This window comes from Littorina saxatilis, linkage group LG13 (genome assembly GCF_037325665.1).
Source record: "Littorina saxatilis isolate snail1 linkage group LG13, US_GU_Lsax_2.0, whole genome shotgun sequence".
Taxonomy (NCBI): Eukaryota; Metazoa; Mollusca; class Gastropoda; order Littorinimorpha; family Littorinidae; genus Littorina; species Littorina saxatilis.
Window position 1 is genome coordinate 34815594 of NC_090257.1, and position 20291 is coordinate 34835884.

Here is a 20291-nt window from a genome sequence, read left to right on the forward strand (position 1 = left end):
AGTAACAAACGGTCGAAGAAAGAAAATCGAAAGATCGAAAATGACACTGACAGTCACACGCGAGCATTCACAAAAGCCAGTTGTGCTTCAAGTCAGGCCATCGCGCCGCACATGTACGGAAAGCCCGTCGTGTCTTTTTGCAGGCTCCAAGCTCCGGCCTTTGTTTTCTCCATTTCCGAACCATGGATTCATTAATCCCAAGCTCCAATGTTGCTTTCCGATTTCCTTTTCCCTCAGCAAGTTCGATCGCTTTCAACTTGTATTCTGCATCATTGTAAGCAAGTCGCTTCGTCTTCGGCATGGTTGCTGTGTGACTGTGTGAGGGTGTGTCATGAAATCAAACTGCCGAGAAATGTGACAATCAGTGTGAGTTGTGTAAACAAGTGCTCACGAAATTTAAAAAACCGACTACCGGTATTCGAGATGGAGGTGAGTTTTTGTCACGTTTTGTTCCCCATGATTTTTTCCAAAATTTTTGTTTGTTCGTATTTTATACACGGATTAGGCGCTTCGTTATACAAGGCGCAGGGGTCAAACTTGAGGAAAAAAGTCGCGCCTTATGACCCGGAAAATACGGTAGATGTATTTTATGTTTGACGCGGCAAGGCAATTTTCCTTGTTTTTATAAGAACATTTAAGTCTTGAGTCCCTACATACAAAAAAATGTTGTCGGATTTTTTTTTAAAGCAGATCAAAATCAAAACGCAGATAGCCTGTGATTTTTTTCCAAGCACAGCTTTGCCTCTCAAGCAACAGATGACATCATCACAATTGATGTATTGTAGAAATAACTTTGTCTGGGTTTTTATTGGTTGTGAAAGAGTTGAGCCCCTTTAAACAATGGGGCATTGGTCATTGATTCATTGCTCAGATAAATGGAGGAAAGGGATCATAGCAACAGTGACTAATCAGAGCCGCTGAGCATATTTTGAAAAGAGGAGCACCCGGTAGCTCAGTTGGTAGAGCACTGGACCTGTGATCATAAGGTCACAGGTTCGAGGCCGGGACGGACAGGAGTAAACTTTATGTGCAGACTCAGAGACGGTATCCATGTTCCACCCCCGTTTCACCACTATGGCACGTAAAAGACCTCGATCATACTGCCATAAGTGCAGGTGGCTGATTACACCTAAACACGCAAACACCTGGGTAGCGTGACTCTGTTGCTGCTAGCTTTCCACTGGGAGGAAGCGTCCCGAATTTCCCAGTGATTGGGACAATGAAGTTATGAAAATGAACATGAAAAAATTGAGTGTACACTGCAAAACATGTGGCATCAAATCTAATTATTTTTTGTGACGCCATGATCTCGTGCCTTCACTGATCAGCAGTGCATGTTTGCATCACTGTTGTGAAAGAGCGTAAGTCTTCCACTGTCAATTAAAAATCCAACCGAGTTTTTTCTTAACATTGTCTGTTTCTGACAACATTGTGATATGTAGCATTATATACATACATCCCGCCTTTTGTTTCAAACACTTGCTAGAGAGCTAGCAAAATATTAAGTACAGTTATGCATCTTTTTTCCTCTGAACTGTACAATTTATCCATCCTGCTCAACTTCCTTTCAATTTTCGTCTTTGTGGGAATTTTTTCATTTCAGGGGATACTGTTTTTCTTTGTCTATTTTGTATGTGCATGGCCGCATAAGTAGAAGTCTTGTTTTTGCTTCTTTGAAATGACACCAGGTATGAAAACACCGTAAACAGAACAACTTAAGTCGTTGATACATGTACCTTGTACAAAAACTTCAGTCGTCAATACCTTGTTGAAAACTTCAGTCGTCAATACCTTGTGAAAAACTTCAGTTGTCAATACCTTGTGAAAAATTTCAGATGTGTGGGTATTCGAGACGAGAGGAGACAGTTTTAATCACATGCTTTAACAAAATAGAAAGGGTATAAAGCAATGTACAATTTTTTTTGAGAGATTAGATGTCAGATGGGGTGAAATGGATGTGTATGTGCGTGTGCGAGTGTTAGTGGAGTGGGGATACATTTTTGTAAGGGTACTAAACAGTCAGAAAAGAGAATAAATTCAAAACGATACCTTGTGGAAAACTTCCGATATGTAGAGCAGCTCGGCGTCTGGGCCAGTCACCATGCCAGAGAAATCCGCCTTTTGGTTGTGAAAGGCCAGTGTCATTCCCAGCTTGATCAGTATGTCTTTTAGGGCAAAGCTGCTCTCCACCGAAAACTTTGGCAATTTCAAGTTCACCTGAAAAGCAACATAAAACTGTTTGAGCACAGAGTACTAGTTGTTTTAGTGAGAGATTAAATGTCTGATGAGGTGGAAAAGAAGCACAACTTGGCTGGATGAGACCACCTGCAGGAGAAGCTATTTGGCCACCAGGGCAGAGGTGCACGAAGCCAAAGTGGGTAGCACCCAACCGGGTGATAACAAACCATGGGATCTTATTCGTTGAAATCACAACAAATCTCGGGCGGGGATGTAGCTCAGTCGGTAGCGTGCTGGATTTGTATCCAGTTGGCCGCTGTCAGCGCGAGTTCGTCCCCACGTTCGGAGAGATTTATTTCTCAGAGTCAACTTTGTGTGCAGACTCTCCTCGGTGTCCGAACACCTCCGTGTGTACACGCAAGCACAAGACCAAGTGCGCACGAAAAAGATCCTGTAATCCATGTCAGAGTTCGGTGGGTTATAGAAACACGAAAATACCCAGCATGCTTCCTCCGAAAACGGCGTATGGCTGCCTAAATGGCGGGGTAAAAAACGGTTATACACGTAAAATTCCACTCGTGCAAAATAAACACGAGTGTACATGGGAGTTTCAGCCCACGAACGCAGAAGAAGAAGAAGACAACAAATCTCAATTGCAACCAGTCCTACACTGAGGCTGGCACCCGCTCGGTTGGTAACTTTCTTATGCTCCTCGGCCCTGGTGGCCCTAAAGAAGACGGCGGCATCCATGCGTGCCGCAGGAGTGCATGTCTAGAAGGAGCAAACGAGAAGACGAACTTCGTAACTAGAGTAGAACCCACCTTTCAAGACCCCCCGATTAAAGCCTTTTTAACCAAGCCTTCTCATACTTTCCTTACCACAATGTCTGTAAATCTTCCTCCTATTGACTCCGTCTCTTCTAAGTTCTCCGATTGTGGATGATCTTAAACAAGAGTGGGGTGGGATGTGTAATCACAGAACAATGGTACCCCCATTTTAAGACCCCCCTCCTCCCCCCCCCCCCCCCCCCCCCCCCCCCCCTGTAAGATTTTCTGTTCATAGTCTCTGTAAAACTACCTGCGTTTTAAGACTCCCTCCTTTTTAAGACCCTATTTTCTCAAGGTTTTGTAGGTCTTAAAATGGGGGTTCCACTGTACTTACTTTCACCGAGTGGAGGTTTTTGCGGACTTTTTCCAGGTCAGCAGCGGTCAGCTGTTCCTCAAGCTGGCCAAGGCCGTCCTTAGCGTCGGGCAGCAGGATCAGCATGCTCAGGTCATGACTGCTGGAGTTGTCACTGTTGCTGGCGTAGGGGAGCTCAACCGCTGTGCACCCTAGCTCTTGAAATTTGCCGTAGTTAAAGTTTCGTTCCTGCTGCATCATGGACACCCTGATCTTCCCATTTGGGGCGAAAAAGTCAGCTGGTTGAGTTTTCCGTGCATCAAACTTGTGCATCCAGTTGCCCTTGAAGTAGAGAGCCTGCACCAACACCATGGCTGTCATGGAGTCGAGGGACCCCGAGGGCAGTAGGTCTGTGATCTTGCCGCGGGTCTGACCGCTCACCCAGCTGTTGATGTTGTCTCTCTCCTTCTCCGCCTGGCCCACAAAGTCAGCTGTCTGGGCCTCGGATGAAAAGTGCTGCTGGGTTGCTTTACTGAATTCACCAGTCAGCGTCATCTTCCTGCTGACGTAGATGCGCTGGGCTCCGACCAGAACGTACCCCTTGCTTGCCGGGCTGGCCGCTTCCTGCAGAAGGGGCAGATAACTGCCGAATCCTGCAGTGGGGGCCTCGGGGGACGACCATTTCAGAGCACTCTTCATCTCTTCAGCCGTGTCACCTCGCGCACCCATGTAGGTCATGGCCAGAGCTGTGGTGATGCTGTACGGACCAAGGAACACGTTCTGACCCTTCATGCCTCCTGCTGCACATTTGCGAACTAGGTCAAGGGCGAACTGTGTGTTGGCCGCAGCCATGTCCTTGACCTCTGCCTTGTCTAGCAATGATCCTGATGCCATGGTGATGTGGACGCTGACACAAATAAGTAGTCCTAAGCTCACAACCATCAGCTGCAAGAAAAATAAAATTAAACAGCATGAATTAATGCCTCATGAATGCAAAAAGAATAGCACAGTTACTAAGAGCAATTTTAGGTAAAAGATTCCCACACACACACACCAGTGATTGCGCTATGTAGTATTTTTTCAAACCGGTACGCAAACTTTTATAGTGCAAACAGTCCAGGAAAAAACGATAGGCTGGTCATTTGAACCAGTAAGAGTCCAACTCAGAGTACAGGTTTTTTTTAAATTTTTTTTTTTACCGATAGTTTTACAAATCAACCGGTAGGTCATACCGGCAGCCAATTTTTTCCCGGTATTTTTTCATTTCAACCGGTATTTTTACCGGTAATTGTTGGTTAACGCCAATACTGACACACACACACATTCAAACTTCAGTGTTACAACTCTGACACACAAGCAATTCCGGCTTCATCTTGGACCAACTGAGTAGAGCACTACCAAACTCTCTCAGGCATATGCATAGCAGGAGTGGTATTTCAAGAAAATAAAGAATTTATTTGAGGTGGTTTCAGATTCTGAGGCCGTTTTTAGCTACTACGCTTTAATTTCCGATTACAACTGGCATTCACGAGTGCACCTCACAACATTTTTAGCTAACGAGGTTGTCTATTTATAAACCACGCGCACAAACACCCTTATCAAAGGAAATCACCGCCACTCGACGCTTCCTACTAGACGAGATAACCACGGTCAGTGAGGCGACCGATTGCATCAGAGCAGATGCGGACACAGCCATGCAAACATCAAAAGATGACCCAGCGGCATCAGGCCGTTAGCGACTGTAGAGCCGAGAGGTAGGTCCCGCAAGTTTAAAATCGTCACGTGACTTTGGCGGGTCGAAACAGGGTTTCGTAAATGGCAATTAGCGCGACTTACACAGCTACAGAATAAACAGCGCCACCATGCGGTCAAGTGTCGCTAAAACCTTTCCCTGCATACCACACCTGGTCTATACAATTTTGTCCGAAAGTCACACACAGAATACACAGGAATCCGTCAATTCCCTGTCTAACAGTAACAGTCTGAGCTATCAGTTCTACACATACAGTGTGAACAAAGAAGCGTTTGTGTTTTCTTTAACCACACCTGAGGTGAATAAAACAGTGGCAGCTTGAGCAGGCTCCGTAAAGTTTTGTTCAAAACATTCTTCAGCTCACTGGTCTGTAGTGTAAGCAATGGAACCTTTCATTAAGACCAACACAAATGTTAGCAAATCAAATTAAGTCTTAAAAGGGAGGAAGTCATAAAATGGAGATCAATTTGCAGAAGTTATGAACTGAAAATCTAAAAGAGCAATGTCTTAAAAAGAAAATTAAAAAAAGGGGGGAGGGGGGTCTTAAAATAGGGGACCTTAAAAGGAGGGTTCTACCAATAACACCTCAGGTCTGCATGCTTTCTCAGGAGGTTTAAACATTGTTTTAAGAACAAACAGTTCCTGAAAAGGCAGTCTGCCTTAGCAGCTACATAGTAGTCTTGACTTAAAGGGAGTGTCTCTGTGGTGGCATGCAGAAGTTTTCTTTGCTACATTTGTGTTTCATATATATATATATATATATATATATATATATATATATAAATTTATAATGAGAGCGCTGCTAAAAATGCCAAAATGTGCACTCGATCGCTTGTACTTTTAAAGAAAAGTTAAATATAGAATGACGTCAAGAGCGAGAATGCATAGAAATTACGTCATGAGCAAGGGAGATCATCCTTTACTCTGTGTGTGTCTCCACCGCCTACATTCCAACAAGGAATTTTGAAAGCAGGGAGCACACTAGAGGTAATGGAAGAGGTGGGGGGAGGGGGTAAGAATTAGATCTAGAAAGAACTCTTCACAGACAGCCTACTGGAGAATCAAACCCTTTCGGAGCCGATTGCAACACTGAACAAGAATAACCCGAGGAGAGTTCTACAACCTCAAAGGATTGAGAAGTCACCGAAGTGCATTTAAGGGCATTCTCATAGAGTGCTGAACCTGAAAAGGGAGAAAAGAAAAGAGAAAAGAGACTGCCTGATGAGAGCTTCTCAGCTCGAAACCGGTAGCAGTCTTGGCTAAACAAAAACGGACCTTTTCAGGTTCAGCACTCTATGAGAATGCCCTTAAATGCACTTCGGTGACTTCTCAATCCTTTGAGGTTGTAGAACTCTCCTCGGGTTATTCTTGTTCAGTGTTGAGATTACGTACCACTGCGCCACCAAATGTACACTTTACATCGGATTACACACACACACACACATACAGATAACACGATATAGCGGTACAGTAAAACCTGAGGCTAGCGGACCCTTGTTGTAACGGCCACCTGCTACATACGGACAGTTTATCATGGAACGAACACGATTTCAACAATAACTAACCTTTAACGGACGGACACCTGCCACTTACGGACGCGGACACGCTTTTTCGGACAGTAGGAAGTGTAAACACTGTCACAAACGGACACTACGTACATGAAAACGCAACTTCGAAAACTCGACTGTTATTCAGGTCATTCAGGTCAGTGCTCGGCAGCCGTAGCACAAATGGTTGTTGATTGGTTGTCCTGTCCCTTTTCTGACCAATCAGTGGCTTGTTTAGATGGAGACTCACTTTCGCTCTCACTTTTGCTTCGCTCACTTTCACTTTTCCCCCATTGTGGATACAGTCACAACCAAAAGCAACAGTACTGTGTTTGAAAATGGAATCTCCAGCAGGAAAAAGAAAAGCGTTGACTTTAGAGCAGCGTGTCGCTGCCTTGAAAAAAACTAGATAGCGGCCAATCATGCCGAGATGTGGCAAAGGAGATGGGATGTGGTAAAACACAGATCGTGAGGATCAAATCGGAAAAAGAAGACGTGATGAAGGAGTGGGAGTCAGGGGCACGAAGCGACCAAAAAACTGTGAAACATCGGAAAACGCAATATGAAGACCTGAACAACGTGGTATGGGAGTGGTTTTGTACTGCAAGATCGAAAAATCTGCCCGTCAGTGGACCACTTATACAGGTAAGAAAATGCAACCATTTATCATTTACCACTCCCCCCCCTCCTAATAATCTCTCTCTCGATCTCTCTCTCTTTGTAAGCAATCGTTCGAAGGAAATAATAGTTAACACAGCTAAATTTCTGTTTTGTGTTGAAAAATAAATACATACTTCAGGATTGACAAAAAGTGTCTTGTACATTTTACGTGCTCTTTGTAAAATATTGCCCCGGCCCTCCACCTGTGAAGAAAGGACACCTGTCTACTAGGGACACCATTACCATACCCCAAGGGTGTCCTTTGGAGACAGGTTTTACTGTAGTCTTAAATTGGGGGTCTTAAAAGGGGGGTTCCACTGTACTGTACAAGCACGGACGGGTCACTTTACATGTAATCATGCAGGAGACTGGTTAGGTTACAGCTAGAAGCTGCTGGCAGATTAACTACCTTTAATACTACTGATGCAGAAACCAGTTAGACACCTTAGCTTCCCCGGCATTAGAAAAAATGGAAACTGGTGGTACAGCATCAGGCTGTGGAACACCTGTACAAACACAACGCACACAGAGGAAAGACAGCATTCTTCTTTGCCATTTGACCTGGGCAGGTAACAATGTGGCACTGGCATAGACCTATTTGACAAAACATGCAGATCATGCTAATTTACAACAGAAACAGAGGCAAAAATAACTGAATCATGAATGCATACATCTGCTCTAAGTGAAGGACAGCACACACACAAATCTTGTTTCTACACCAATAACACCGGAAGAACACGCACTGAAGGGAATTCTAATGGGACATTTACAGATTTATGCGCCAATAACGCAGGGCGCACAAGTAAACCAAACCCTGATTAAAAATTCCATAAAAATGTTCCCCCCCAGAACGCTCAATATAGCCTGCTCAAGATCCCATATGAAGATCCTGGAAACACCCACTATACACAATGATGCGTATATTATTTATATATTATATGTATCCGTTTTCTTTTCTACTGGTTTCCTACAAAGTTTGAGCGCCTGTAATTTTGGAAAACTTGCAGTAGTTACTTTGCTACAATTCTTAAGGTTTGAATATAATCTTTCCATGCTATGGGAAACATTTTTATTAATAAAGAGATAAAAGTTCATAAACACTACATTTTTTTTATTTAAAGAATTAATTGATTCCCTGACCTGAATATTACTGTAGCTCTAAGGAAATGACAAATTTGTCTATTGTGACCAAGTTTCAAGTTGCTGGAGAATAATGTTTATAATATTAAATAATTATCTTCAGCATCGTAATGGTTATGTTGAACTTTCGGGTTGCAAATTCAGGGACATGTTCCTACTACAATCTAAGCCTCTGAATTTGCTAAACTTGCTCTTTTAAGCATAAAGAGTATTTTCAATTACCATTTAAGTTAAGGAATGAACTGTTCAGATGCGTTTCATTTAGATGATGGGGCTTGAGGAATCCAGCGGCACAGACATTTTGAGAACAAAAACTGACAAGCAAAGGGAGACAAATATGGCGGCCGATACAATGCATTTTCAACAACAAAATGACCAAATTATTATGAATTTTAGAGCAAATTCCCTGAATCAATTTCACTAGATATATATATGCTAACTAGTACTACTCTTTGCTTTGATTGTTATCAACAATAACAGAATAATGCCTCTGGATTGTGAGCTTTGGATTAATTTACAACACTTTAAGTTCAACATCACCTCAATATTTTTTTTAAAACCAGTTTTAGCACTAAAAGTTTTAACTCGGTTAAATTAACTAAAGAAAGTGGAACAGGTGAAGAAAAAGAAAAAGCACACAACCATCAAGCGCCTGTACCTAAATCGATGGGCCGGTCTTAATGTCTGCCTCACCTGCAACAAAGAACACTTGCTCCACACAAAATAAACTCTCTCTCTGCAAGAAAAAAATAAATATACGATCGTACTACATGTGACATTCATTCGAATAGGACAAAAAGACACCTGCGCATAAGGACACGTACACGAATATGAGGTGGTAGTTTTGCGTGTTGTGTTGTTGACGCCTTCCTTCTTCACAACTACCGATTCTTGTTCAGTTTGATTCCCATACGGAAATGGGTTGTGTACAAAAGTTTCACGGGAACACAGTCACAGAACAAAACACTGCCAGGCCGGTTCGTCAACAAAAAGTGTGTGCACATAGGTTTACTCTGTGTGTGTGTGTGTGTGTGTATGTGGGTGTGGGTGTGGGTGTGCGTGTGTTCCTTTAAAAATGTTAAAGCTAACATGGCGGTTGTCTGCGTGTTGCAGATCATTTCATCTCTCATTGAAGTCATTCACTGAATGATTCAGTCAATGACATTGCCATGGACTATGGAGTAAATCACTAAATGTGATGAAACATTCAAATCGCTCATGGCAATGCATGTGTGTAAAATAAGTGGAAAAGTAAACAAAACTTGCTTATTTCTAATATAATTTTTTTTCCAGTAGGCATTGCTTATAGACCTGCTAAAGTTAGAACTTATACTAAGTTATAGTAATACGGTTATAGGTGATCTTTCAAAACTGACAGGGAGAAAGACCACACTTTATTTATTTTTATTTTTTATTTTAAAAACCAAAAGATAGAGTACTTACCTTCTTCTGTTATTTGATCTTTTGTTATCATTAGCACATGCTCTGCCAGCCTGATATGTGCACCTATCAGGGATGGCCAAATCCCAACATTTTTACTCACCAGCCGGGCGAGTAACTGCAAGAGAGTCACTAGCCCGCCAGAAATTTCGCTGGCCCGGTGCATACCAAAGTTGCTCCATCTGATTTGAAACTCGATATTACAACCAAAAATGTTGCATTTGACCAGAATTTCCACTGGCCAGCCGGGCGAGTTGCCAGGCGGTTTCTACTAGCTCGGCGGATTTTTTACTCACCCCACCAGGTGACCGGGCAGACGATTTGGCCATCCCTGTGATATTGATTCCCTCTAATGTACATAATACATACGGTCTTTTCTTTCTTCAAACGCCAATAGGACTAGGAGGACATCTGGAAGGCTGATCTGCATAGCGGTAGCATGAGAATGGTCTATCTCATTCCTGGATGCTGACAGTCTGCAAGTCTGAGGGCGCAGTTGGATTTGGTCGCAGACAAGAAGATTAAGCCAAAATGAGACTGCTTTGTGTTTCTCGGCTCCAGTCTCTGTGTGGGCGTCACAGTGTTAAGAGCTGCAGTCAAAAAGCCTTGAAGTTAGTGCATGCACAATACTGTTATGGTGTACATGGTCGCGGAGTGACGACGCTCTCGCCCCTGGCAGCCGCCTTCAACAGCAAGCGTCAGCGCAAAATAAACCTGAGTCTTCATCGCAATGATGCTGTAAGTAAGTCTTCATCGCAATGATGCTGTAAGTAATTTGCTGTGTGTGTTATTGGTGGAGTGCTAAGGCCCCCCCAAAAAAATTGTCTGTTTCTGGTCACCCGACCGACCCTAAATTTCGGCGCCGACCCTAAACTTTTTTTTTCCAAACTCAAAAAATTTTCCCATTTGTCCAAGCTCAAGATGTAAGATGTCTCAAGTCTTCTTTTCTGTTTCATCATGGAAATATCAGACCAGGTAAACAAAGAAAAACATGTCATACTCTTTCAGTCTTTGTCACAGATTTGTAAATGTGTTGAGTGTCTTGTCTCTATGTATAGTGAATCCAGTCTCTTTGCGCGATTTTTAAAGTTAGTTTTATTGGTCTACATTTGGGGAAAAAAAAAAAAATCCCTACATACCTACCCTATTTTTTTTAGCCATGTTACCAGAAACAGACAATTTTTTTTTTTGTTGCCTAATGTGTGTGTAGGTTTGTGACTGTGCTAGTGTGCATTTCTGTTTCTGTGTAATTGTGCTTGCGTGTATGTTATTGATCTGTGCCATGTTCTCATGCTTCAAATTCTGTTCAGGTGAATGGTATATATATCTATTATGTGTGAGTGTGTCACTGTGAGTGTCTTGTTGTGTGTGCAATGAAGAATTATTGTCACAGGTGTACTTGCAGTCACAGTAACACTTGCACATGTACGTCAAGGGTGAGGTGATTTTTAGTGTGAAAGTGAGTGAACATTTCTTAATATTACTGAGTGTCTGAGACAATTCTTTGAAAACAGTTGCAGGGATGTTGCTGCAAATTCGTACCTATAGGACAAATGTCCTGAGCTCTTCATGCAGCATCAATAGGACATTTTATCGCTTTCAGAAATGTCAATAGAACGTGATAATTTTTTGCAAAACACATTCCATGGAATGGCTCCAAAATCATCTGCATCAAGGGCAGACAGGTACATGTACCGTACTTTCCGGGTTACAAGGCGCTACAGCGCATAAGGCGCACCCCCCTCTTTTTAAAAAAAATTGTATTCCAGTCACCCATTGGGCGCAGGGGGCCGATAGGGCGCACCAAAATTAAAAAAAGTATACCGATAACAAACGGTCGAAGAATGAAAATAAGTCGCACATCAAAGGAAGAATACAGAGTGGAAATATGTGTGCTCTGTGTGTGCAGCGAGATCAAAGGCAGGTCCATTGTGATAGCTGGGTTGCCTTGTTTAGACACTGACCTTCTTCCCAGGGGTCAATGACCCAGTTTTTGCTATGAGAGGTGGTTCCCCTGTCATAGATCTGAGAGAGGAAACACTTCCTGCACCGGGGTCAGTGACCGAGTTTAACCTATGGGGCGTCTCTTTGATGTCTTGAGAGGAAACTTGGCCAGGGTAGTACCTAGTAGCTGAAACATGCATTATCACAAGTTGTTTGACTGGTACTCAGGCGGTCTCTTTGATTTTTTTCGTATTTCATACACGGATTAGGCGCTTCGTTATACAAGACGCAGGGGTCAAACTCGAGGAAAAAAGTCGCGCCTTATGACCCGGAAAGTACGGTACCCAAACAGCTCATACCACAAACGGTTCGTAATTCCCAAAAACGCAAGATCCACACTGCACAACCTCAATGCACCTGAACACGAGAGCATGCGGTTCCTTTTTGAGTCACTTGAGAAAAAGTGACTCTATGTAATCGGTCAGTGTTAGTCTGTCCGGCCGGCCGGCCGGCCGGCCGACCGTCCGGCCATCCGTAGACACCACCTTAACGTTGGACTTTTCTCGGAAACTATCAAAGCGATCGGGCTCATATTTTGTTTAGTCGTGACCTCCAATGACCTCTACACTTTAACGATGGTTTCGTTGACCTTTGACCTTTTTCAAGGTCACAGGTCAGCGTCAAAGGAAAAATTAGACATTTTATATCTTTGACAAAGTTCATCGGATGTGATTGAAACTTTGTAGGATTATTCTTTACATCAAAGTATTTACATCTGTAGCCTTTTACGAACGTTATCAGAAAAACAAGGGAGATAACTAGCCTTTTCTGTTCGGCAACACACAACTTAACGTTGGGCTTTTCTCGGAAACTATAAAAGTGACCGGGCTCAAATTTTATGTGAACGTGACTCATTGTGTTGTGAATAGCAATTTCTTCCTGTCCATCTGATGCCTCATATAATATTCAGAACTGCGAAAGTGACTCGATCGAGCGTTTGCTCTTCTTGTTGAAGATTTGTATCTTGAAAGGAAAATTAACGAATATCGCGCTGTCCAAAGAAATAGAGTTCTTATCGAACAATGACTGCGCTCAGTTTAATACGATAGGACATCTGACCGCCATGCGGCTGTGTGAATCAGACATTTGAGCCTTTTAATCGCTTTTTGTTTGATGTCTGACGCCCAACGACATCCCTGCAGTTGAGCTTGTATATATCTTTCTGCGAAAAACTGAACCACTAGGAAACTTCTTGTATTACATGAAACAAGCATGTTTTATTAAAATTAATTTTATTTTAAATCTATGTTTCAGGGCCTGTTTTTGATCCCGGAGTTGCAGGATTATGCAGGATTCTACTTACTTCAGCACCAAGTCAGCGCCCAGGTGGAGCTGCTGGTGCAGGAAGCCACGTCGCGATATCGGACACGCAAGATGGTCACCATCTTTGATGAGTTGTCTGACTGCCTCTGCCGTGTGGCTGACATGGTGAGAGTTATACAGTGGAACCCCCATTTTAAAACCTTAAAAAATCTTAGAAAATCAGGTCTTCAAAAGGAGGGAGTCTTTAAATGAAGGTAAATTTACAGTGCTTATGAACAGACAATCTGAAAAAGCAAGGTCTTAGAATGGAGAAAGGGCGGGGATGTAGCTCAGTCAGGGCGGGGATGTAGCTCAGTCACGGCGGGGATGTAGCTCAGTCGGTAGCGCGCTGGATTTGTATCCAGTTGGCCGCTGTCAGCGTGAGTTCGTCCCCACGTTCGGCGAGAGATTTATTTCTCAGAGTCAACTTTGTGTGCAGACTCTCCTCGGTGTCCGAACACCCCCGTGTGTACACGCAAGCACAAGACCAAGTGCGCACGAAAAAGATCCTGTAATCCATGTCAGAGTTCAGTGGGTTATAGAAACACCAAAATACCCAGCATGCTTCCTCCGAAAACGGCGTATGGCAGCCTCAATGGCGGGGTAAAAAACGGTCATACACGTAAAATTCCACTCGTGCAAAAAACACGAGTGTACGGGGGAGTTTCAGCCCACGAACGCAGAAGAAGAAGAAGAATGGAGAAAGTCTGAAATTAGGGGATCCTAAAAGATAGGTGCCACTGTAGTCTTAATGTAGCCAAGTGCATGAGACCCCCCCGCGGGTTAGGGGGAAGAATTTACCCGATGCTCCCCAGCATGTCGTAAGAGGCGACTAACGGATTCTGTTTCTCCTTTTACCCTTGTTAAATGTTTCTTGTATAGAATATGGTCAATTTTTGTAAAGATTTTAGTCAAGCAGTATGTAAGAAATGTTAAGTCCTTTGTACTGGAAACTTGCATTCTCCCAGTAACTTGAGTAAGGTAATATATTGTACTACGTTGCAAGCCCCTGGAGCAAATTTTTGATTAGTGCTTTTGTGAACAAGAAACAATTGACAAGTGGCTCTATCCCATCTTCCCCCTTTCCCCGTCGCGATATAACCCTTCGTGGTTGAAAACGACGTTAAACACCAAATAAAGAAAGAAAGTGCATGAGACATTTGAGTCTCCTTTTTAGGCAAAGCTAATCAAACAAAAGTGAGTTTGGGCTAAATAATTAATAAAAATTGATTATGAATTGAACTCGGAACGTTTGCAAGAGCATACAGAGACAACAGCAGTCAGACCTAGCTATCACAAATAACCCCCAACATCCAAAGGTGTGTCTAACCAACACAAAAGAAACGTACAGCTATAATTTCCAATAAATAGCTCACACTCAAGACAGATAAACATCTCCATCAGTGAAGAGGAGCTACTGCATCACCCTATCATATTTAGATTGTTAAAACAGTCAATTTTGCCATATATTCTGTTTTGCCTACCGTACTTTCCGGGTCATAAGGCGCGACTTTATTCCTTGAGTTCGACCCCTGCGTCTTGTATTTATAACGAAGCGCCTAATCCGTGTATGAAATACGACAAAAATCAAAGAGACCGCTTGAGTACCAGTCAAACAACTTGTGATAATGCATGTTTCAGCTACTAGGTACTGCCCTGCCTTTGATCTGGCCGCACACACAGATTTCCACTCTGTTAAACTCGGTCACTGACCGGTCACTGACCCCGGTGCAGGAAGTGTTTCCTCTCTCAGATATGACAGGGGAACCACCTCTCATGGCAAAAACTGGGTCATTGACCCCTGGGAAGAACGTCGTGTCTATAAAGAAGGCCACCCAGCTATCACAATGCCTTTGATCTGGCCGCACACACAGAGCACACATATTTTCACTCAGTTAAAGTCGGTCACTGACCGGTCACTGACCCCGGTGCAGGAAGTGTTTCCTCTCTCAGATATGACAGGGGAACCACCTCTCATGGCAAAAACTGGGTCATTTTGGTGCGCCCTATCGGCCCCCTGCGTCCAATGGGTGACTGGATTACAATTTTTTTTTAAAGAAGGGGGTGCGTCTTGTATAACGAAGCGCCTTGTCACCCGGAAAGTACGGTATATCTGTCAACTTTTAATGACTGTTGAATATTTCAAATCTGCCTTAGCAATAAGCCTACTGTAGCAGCTAGTGTAAGAATTGCAGTCTTGAGTCAGGACCGGGTTTAACCATGTTATAGGTATTTGAATGTGATGTGATAGGGGCAAGGGATTTGTTCCCTTCTGAATTCTGGAGACATTTCAAACATTGAGTCAGAAAAGGGTTAAACATTGAATATTGTTCTTGAATTGTGTATGATAATGAGTGGTCCCTTTGCGGTTTGAGACACACCAAGCTTAACTCTCTTATATACTATGTTAATTCTAGTCAGGTCCCATATCCTTGTGGTATATATGTGTTCATATGATGATATAAATTACATGATTCACTCCCTTTGTATTTCTTGTCACAATTTATCAGCCCTGTCTGATTTTACTTGTTAGTGTCAACTTACTCCTTTTTTATTTTTTTGACCTCAGTTGCATGCAGGATGCTTCAACACATATTTTTTGCCCGATTTTTAAAAAAAAAATTTTATTTATTTATTTTTTTTTTTAAGGCAGGGAGCATCCTTCTTCCTTGGTCTTTTTCTGTGTAACATAATCAACTTTATATTATACAAAACATAAACTTCTGTCTAATGGTTAACTCTAATTCCAATAAAATACGTAAGTCTAACTTCTTCCCATACTTAAATTTTGTTATCAAAATACAATAATTTATCAAATAAATTTGATCGTTTTTTAAATTTTCATTCCAAAAACCAAATAATATATCTGTTTCATTCAAAGTTATATTATAATAAATTTGCTTATAAATAAAGTCTTTACATAGTTTCCAAACGTTTACTCCTATAAACTTTCTTTTTCATGTCATTACTTAATTTTTGTCAACTTTTATGATGTTGTTCCAGGCGGACTTTGTGCGAGTGGCACACCCAGATCGTAAATTTGCAGAAGCAGCTGAGGACACTTGTGTGAAGCTATCTAGCTTGGTAGAAAGGTAAGTCATTAAACTTTTCATGTGTTTTTGTTTTTGGGGGGGGGGGGGGGGGTGATTTGAAGTAAGAATAAACGATGTTCTGAAATAACCCTGCCTGGTTTGTATGGGTTGTGAGACAAATAATCCACATGGGTTTCTTGTCCAACAGTTTTTGATTGGCCCTGACTATTAGGGTTTAACGTCCTCTTAGACCAACTGGTCTATATTGGGACAGGTATTGGTAATACGTTGAAGATATGGTGTGATACTTTGATTCGAACAAGCCCGCTGTGGCTGTCTTCTTCGACACACCAGCATTGGGTTTGTCTCGTCAAAGTATCGAAATACGATCATGATAATCGGAGACGATAGACGATGCATGCGTGTCTTCGTGTTTTCCAAGCCCTGAGACTTTCGCTGTGAACGTGGGATCTTTTTCGTGCGCATGTGTGCACACGGGGGTGTTCGGACACCGAAGAGAGTCTGCACAAAGTTGACTCTTAGAAATAAATCTCTCGCCGAACGTGGGGATCGAACCCACGCTGATAGCGACCAACTGGCTACAAAGCCAGCGCGCTACCAACTGAGCTATGTCCCCGCCCCTGATTGGCCCTGTGTGTGCGTGCGTGTGAGCGTGTTTTTTAATGACTCCAATTTACTTTTTTTCAGGCTGAACACCAACACGGCAATACACAGCGCGCTGAAGAAAGTGTTAGACGAGGGGGATGTGGTGGAGATGGATGCTGTTGATCGACGCGTGTCCGAACTCTTCATGTTCGACTTTGAGCAGAGCGGTATTCACCTGGATAGAAAAAAGGTTGGGAAGAGAAGATGGTGTAACACTGTTTTACAACAAAAAGTTACAGTGGACCCTCCCCCCCCCCCCCCCTTTAAAAGACCCTCCATTTTAAGACTCCCTGCCATTTGAGGCCCTGTTTTCTCAGATTTTCTGTTCATAAGGTCTGTAAATTCACCCCCATTTTAAGACTCTCTCCTTCTAAACTGATTGATTGTCTCAGATTTTAGGAGGTTCGAACAGGGAATGTCCATTGGAGTTAGTACACACTGAATCACTGATAGACTTCTTCTTCTTCTGCGTTCGTGGGCTGAAACTCCCACGTACACTCGTGTTTTTTTGCACGAGTGGAATTTTACGTGTATGACCGATTTTTACCCTGCCGTTTAGGCAGCCATACGCCGTTTTCGGAGGAAGCATGCTGGGTATTTTCGTGTTTCTATAACCCACCGAACTCTGACATGGATTACAGGATCTTTTTCGTGCGCACTTGGTCTTGTGCTTGCGTGTACACACGGGGGTGTTCGGACACCGAGGAGAGTCTGCACACAAAGTTGACTCTGAGAAATAAATCTCTCGCCGAACGTGGGGACGAACTCACGCTGACAGCGGCCAACTGGATACAAATCCAGCGCGCTACCGACTGAGCTACATCCCCGCCCCTAACTAGTAGCCAAGTGGCAAGACGTTGTCGGCAACACATAGGTACATTTGTTGCAGTTGCAAAATTCAGAGAGAACAACAACAGAACTAAAACGGCTGTCTGTCTCTGCATATACAGACCATGAGAAGTACGAACAGTGCCTGTGCATTACATTGTATTCTCAGTGTGCAGTGATTAGTTTCAAATTAAGAAGTACGTACAGTGTTTGTGTGTGCTGCAGAGACAGAGGTTTGTGGAACTCAACGAGAGTATCCTGATGCTTGGGAGCTACTTCCAGAACGGGACTCAGAAAGGGACTTCAGTTCCCAAAGAAAATTTGCCGGAAAATCTCAGACATGTGTAAGTGTTGATCTTCTTCTTCTGCTGCGTTCTTTGGCTTCGACTCCCCCATACACTCATAAGCACAAGTGGCTTACATGCATGTGTATGGCCGTCCCCCCCTCCCCCCCCTCCCCCCCCCCCCCCTCCCTTTTATTGCACCCCCGGTATAGGGGTGTGTATAGGTTTCGCTCGATGTGTTTGTTTGGGTATTTGTTTGGGTATTTGTGTTTGCAAGTAGATATCAAGAATGAACGGACCGATCGTCACCAAACTTGGTGAACAGGTTCTATACATTCCTGAGACGGTCCTTACAAAAATTGGGACCAGTCAAACACACGGTTAGGGAGTTATTGGTGGATTAAAATTATACAAGGACTTATAGTGGCACACCCCCGTTGGTCAAAGGGAAATAACCATTCTCACTGCCACCAACTAAGAAGGTTATTTCCCTTTGACGGGGGTGTTTTTCCTATCGGAGGAATTTCTTGTTCAAGCAGTCATACTCCAATTCTGGGTTTCGTGTTACTATAACCAACCGAACTCTGACATAGATTACAGGGGAATAAGCCTCTAGCAGGTCTGCACATAAGTTGAGATTAGACGAATCTTCACCTTTAATCAACCAGGCACGGCCAGGCTTGGAAACCCAAACCTTCCATGCAAAAGGCTGACATCCTTTCCTCTAGGCTACGCTTTCGTCTGGTGTTTCTCTAGTTGTACCTTTTTATAATCTTATGCCTGATAATGTATCCAGTTCATAACTTTTCTGCTGCAAACAAATGTATATGCCACATCACAATATTTTATCATATTCGCCTGTCTCTGTTGCCTGCAGCTCACCATCATTTGTACCATCTTCTAAAATGTGCTTGAAACTTGTTTTGACAGGTTTGCCTTGGATGGGAACAAGGTCATGGTGACAGGCTTGTTTTCTGACCACTTCAGTGATACGGTAAGTCTCTAGGTGCATTGCTGAAGTAGCATAAAACTGTTTCTTCTTATCATAAATCAAACAAGATTGCTTCATTTAAGGAACGTTTAGCCAATGCAAGCATGAGGCACACACCCCTCCCCCTGTAAGCTTTTTTATTTCTACTTCAGCCCCATCGTGTACACTACATTGGGGTGTGCACATTAAAGATCCCACGATTGACAAAAGGGTCTTTCCTGGCAAAATTGTATAGGCATAGATAAAAATGTCCACCAAAATACCCGTGTGACTTGGAATAATAGGCCGTGAAAGGTAGGATATGCGCCGAAATGGCTGCGATCTGCTGGCCGATGTGAATGCGTGATGTATTGTGTACAAAAATTCCATCTCACACGGCATAAATAAATCCCTGCGCCTTGAATAAAAATTGAAAAAATAAAATAAATCCCTGCGCTTAGAACTGTACCCACGGAATACGTGCGATATAAGCCTCATATTGATTGATTGATTGATTGACATTGCGGTCTTTGAAATGGACAGACAGACAAGTGTTAATCGGAAAGGGATGAGTTCAGTTTTGCGTAACTTCTTCGATCTCAAGAGGGCGAGATCATAACTTAAAGTGTAGGAGGCCTTTCTATAGATGATCAAAGTAGTATTAAAACAGTTCAGAGTACTTCAAACAGGAGCGTGTTCTCTTTTTGCAAGTTTAAAGAGCTCCAGTAACAAATCTCCAGGAACGCAGCTGCGAATGATATGTGTGTCTCTGTATCTCTCAGTATGTCTGATTCCATTTGTCTGTCTGTCTGTGTTTTTGGGTATCAGGTTCGTGAGGCAGCCTACAGAATCTTTCTGTACCCTGACCCCCACCAGGAGGAGCTGTTGTCAGCAATGTTGTCCGCCAGGCATCAGTTGGCAAACTTGGTTGGCTTCGACACTTACTCTCATCGCGCCAACCGCGGCACCATGATGGAATCACCCGGTGTGGACTTTATTCTTCACTAAGGTTTACACAAAATATTTAGATTGCAGCATCAGTAAAGTATCGTGTAATGATAATAATATTAATAAGGGTATTTGTATGGCGCAAATCCCGATATAGTTCCGAGCGCCTTATAAAAATAATACCGTAATAAGAATTAAAAACAAATCCAGAAATAGCAAATTGCACAATCATGTACATGATGAACATTTAAATAAATAAATTTGTGATAAACATTGATACAGTGCAAACGCCATTCCCCATCCGCCATCACCCCCCTCCCCCCAACACCCCTCCCCTTGCCAGTTGTGTGATAACATTGACATACTATGTTAAATGTTATAACACTATTAACAGTGTTGTGATGTGGTTTGTTCCAGATT

At 42.9% G+C, this 20291-nt stretch overlaps 2 protein-coding genes and 1 long non-coding RNA gene across 13 annotated transcripts in view; 1 reads left to right on the forward strand and 2 right to left on the reverse strand.

Moving 5' to 3' along the window:
• Positions 1–9287, reverse strand: part of LOC138945585 (leukocyte elastase inhibitor-like) — a 32286-nt gene extending 22999 nt beyond the window's left edge. For 3 of the 9 annotated variants that reach the window (XM_070317029.1, XM_070317027.1, XM_070317032.1), the window contains exons 1-3: positions 4910–5066; positions 3340–4242; positions 2050–2217 (exon numbers count right to left, since the gene is read on the reverse strand). In XM_070317029.1, coding sequence (XP_070173130.1) covers positions 2050–2217; positions 3340–4242; positions 4910–4993 — 1155 coding nt within the window. In that variant the 5' untranslated portion in view covers positions 4994–5066. Of the gene's footprint in view, positions 1–2049; positions 2218–3339; positions 4243–4909; positions 5071–9055; positions 9118–9201 lie in introns of those variants that run through there. The other 6 variants (XM_070317031.1, XM_070317030.1, XM_070317028.1 and 3 more) reach the window with 6 other exon arrangements.
• LOC138945596 (uncharacterized) overlaps positions 1–20291 on the reverse strand; it is a 290703-nt gene that overhangs the window by 129753 nt on the left and 140659 nt on the right. The gene's annotated exons all lie outside the window — the stretch shown is intronic.
• The window catches only part of LOC138945580 (mitochondrial intermediate peptidase-like), a 30929-nt gene continuing 17157 nt past the window's right edge, over positions 6520–20291 (forward strand). Inside the window, exons 1-9 of one of the 3 annotated variants that reach the window (XM_070317022.1) lie at positions 6520–7242; positions 10235–10575; positions 13096–13269; positions 16147–16235; positions 16884–17031; positions 17895–18013; positions 18884–18947; positions 19752–19908; positions 20289–20291. The exon at positions 20289–20291 is cut by the window's right edge and continues 46 nt beyond it. In XM_070317022.1, coding sequence (XP_070173123.1) covers positions 10369–10575; positions 13096–13269; positions 16147–16235; positions 16884–17031; positions 17895–18013; positions 18884–18947; positions 19752–19908; positions 20289–20291 — 961 coding nt within the window. In that variant the 5' untranslated portion in view covers positions 6520–7242; positions 10235–10368. Of the gene's footprint in view, positions 7243–9328; positions 9390–10234; positions 10576–13095; positions 13270–16146; positions 16236–16883; positions 17032–17894; positions 18014–18883; positions 18948–19751; positions 19909–20288 lie in introns of those variants that run through there. The other 2 variants (XM_070317023.1, XM_070317021.1) reach the window with 2 other exon arrangements.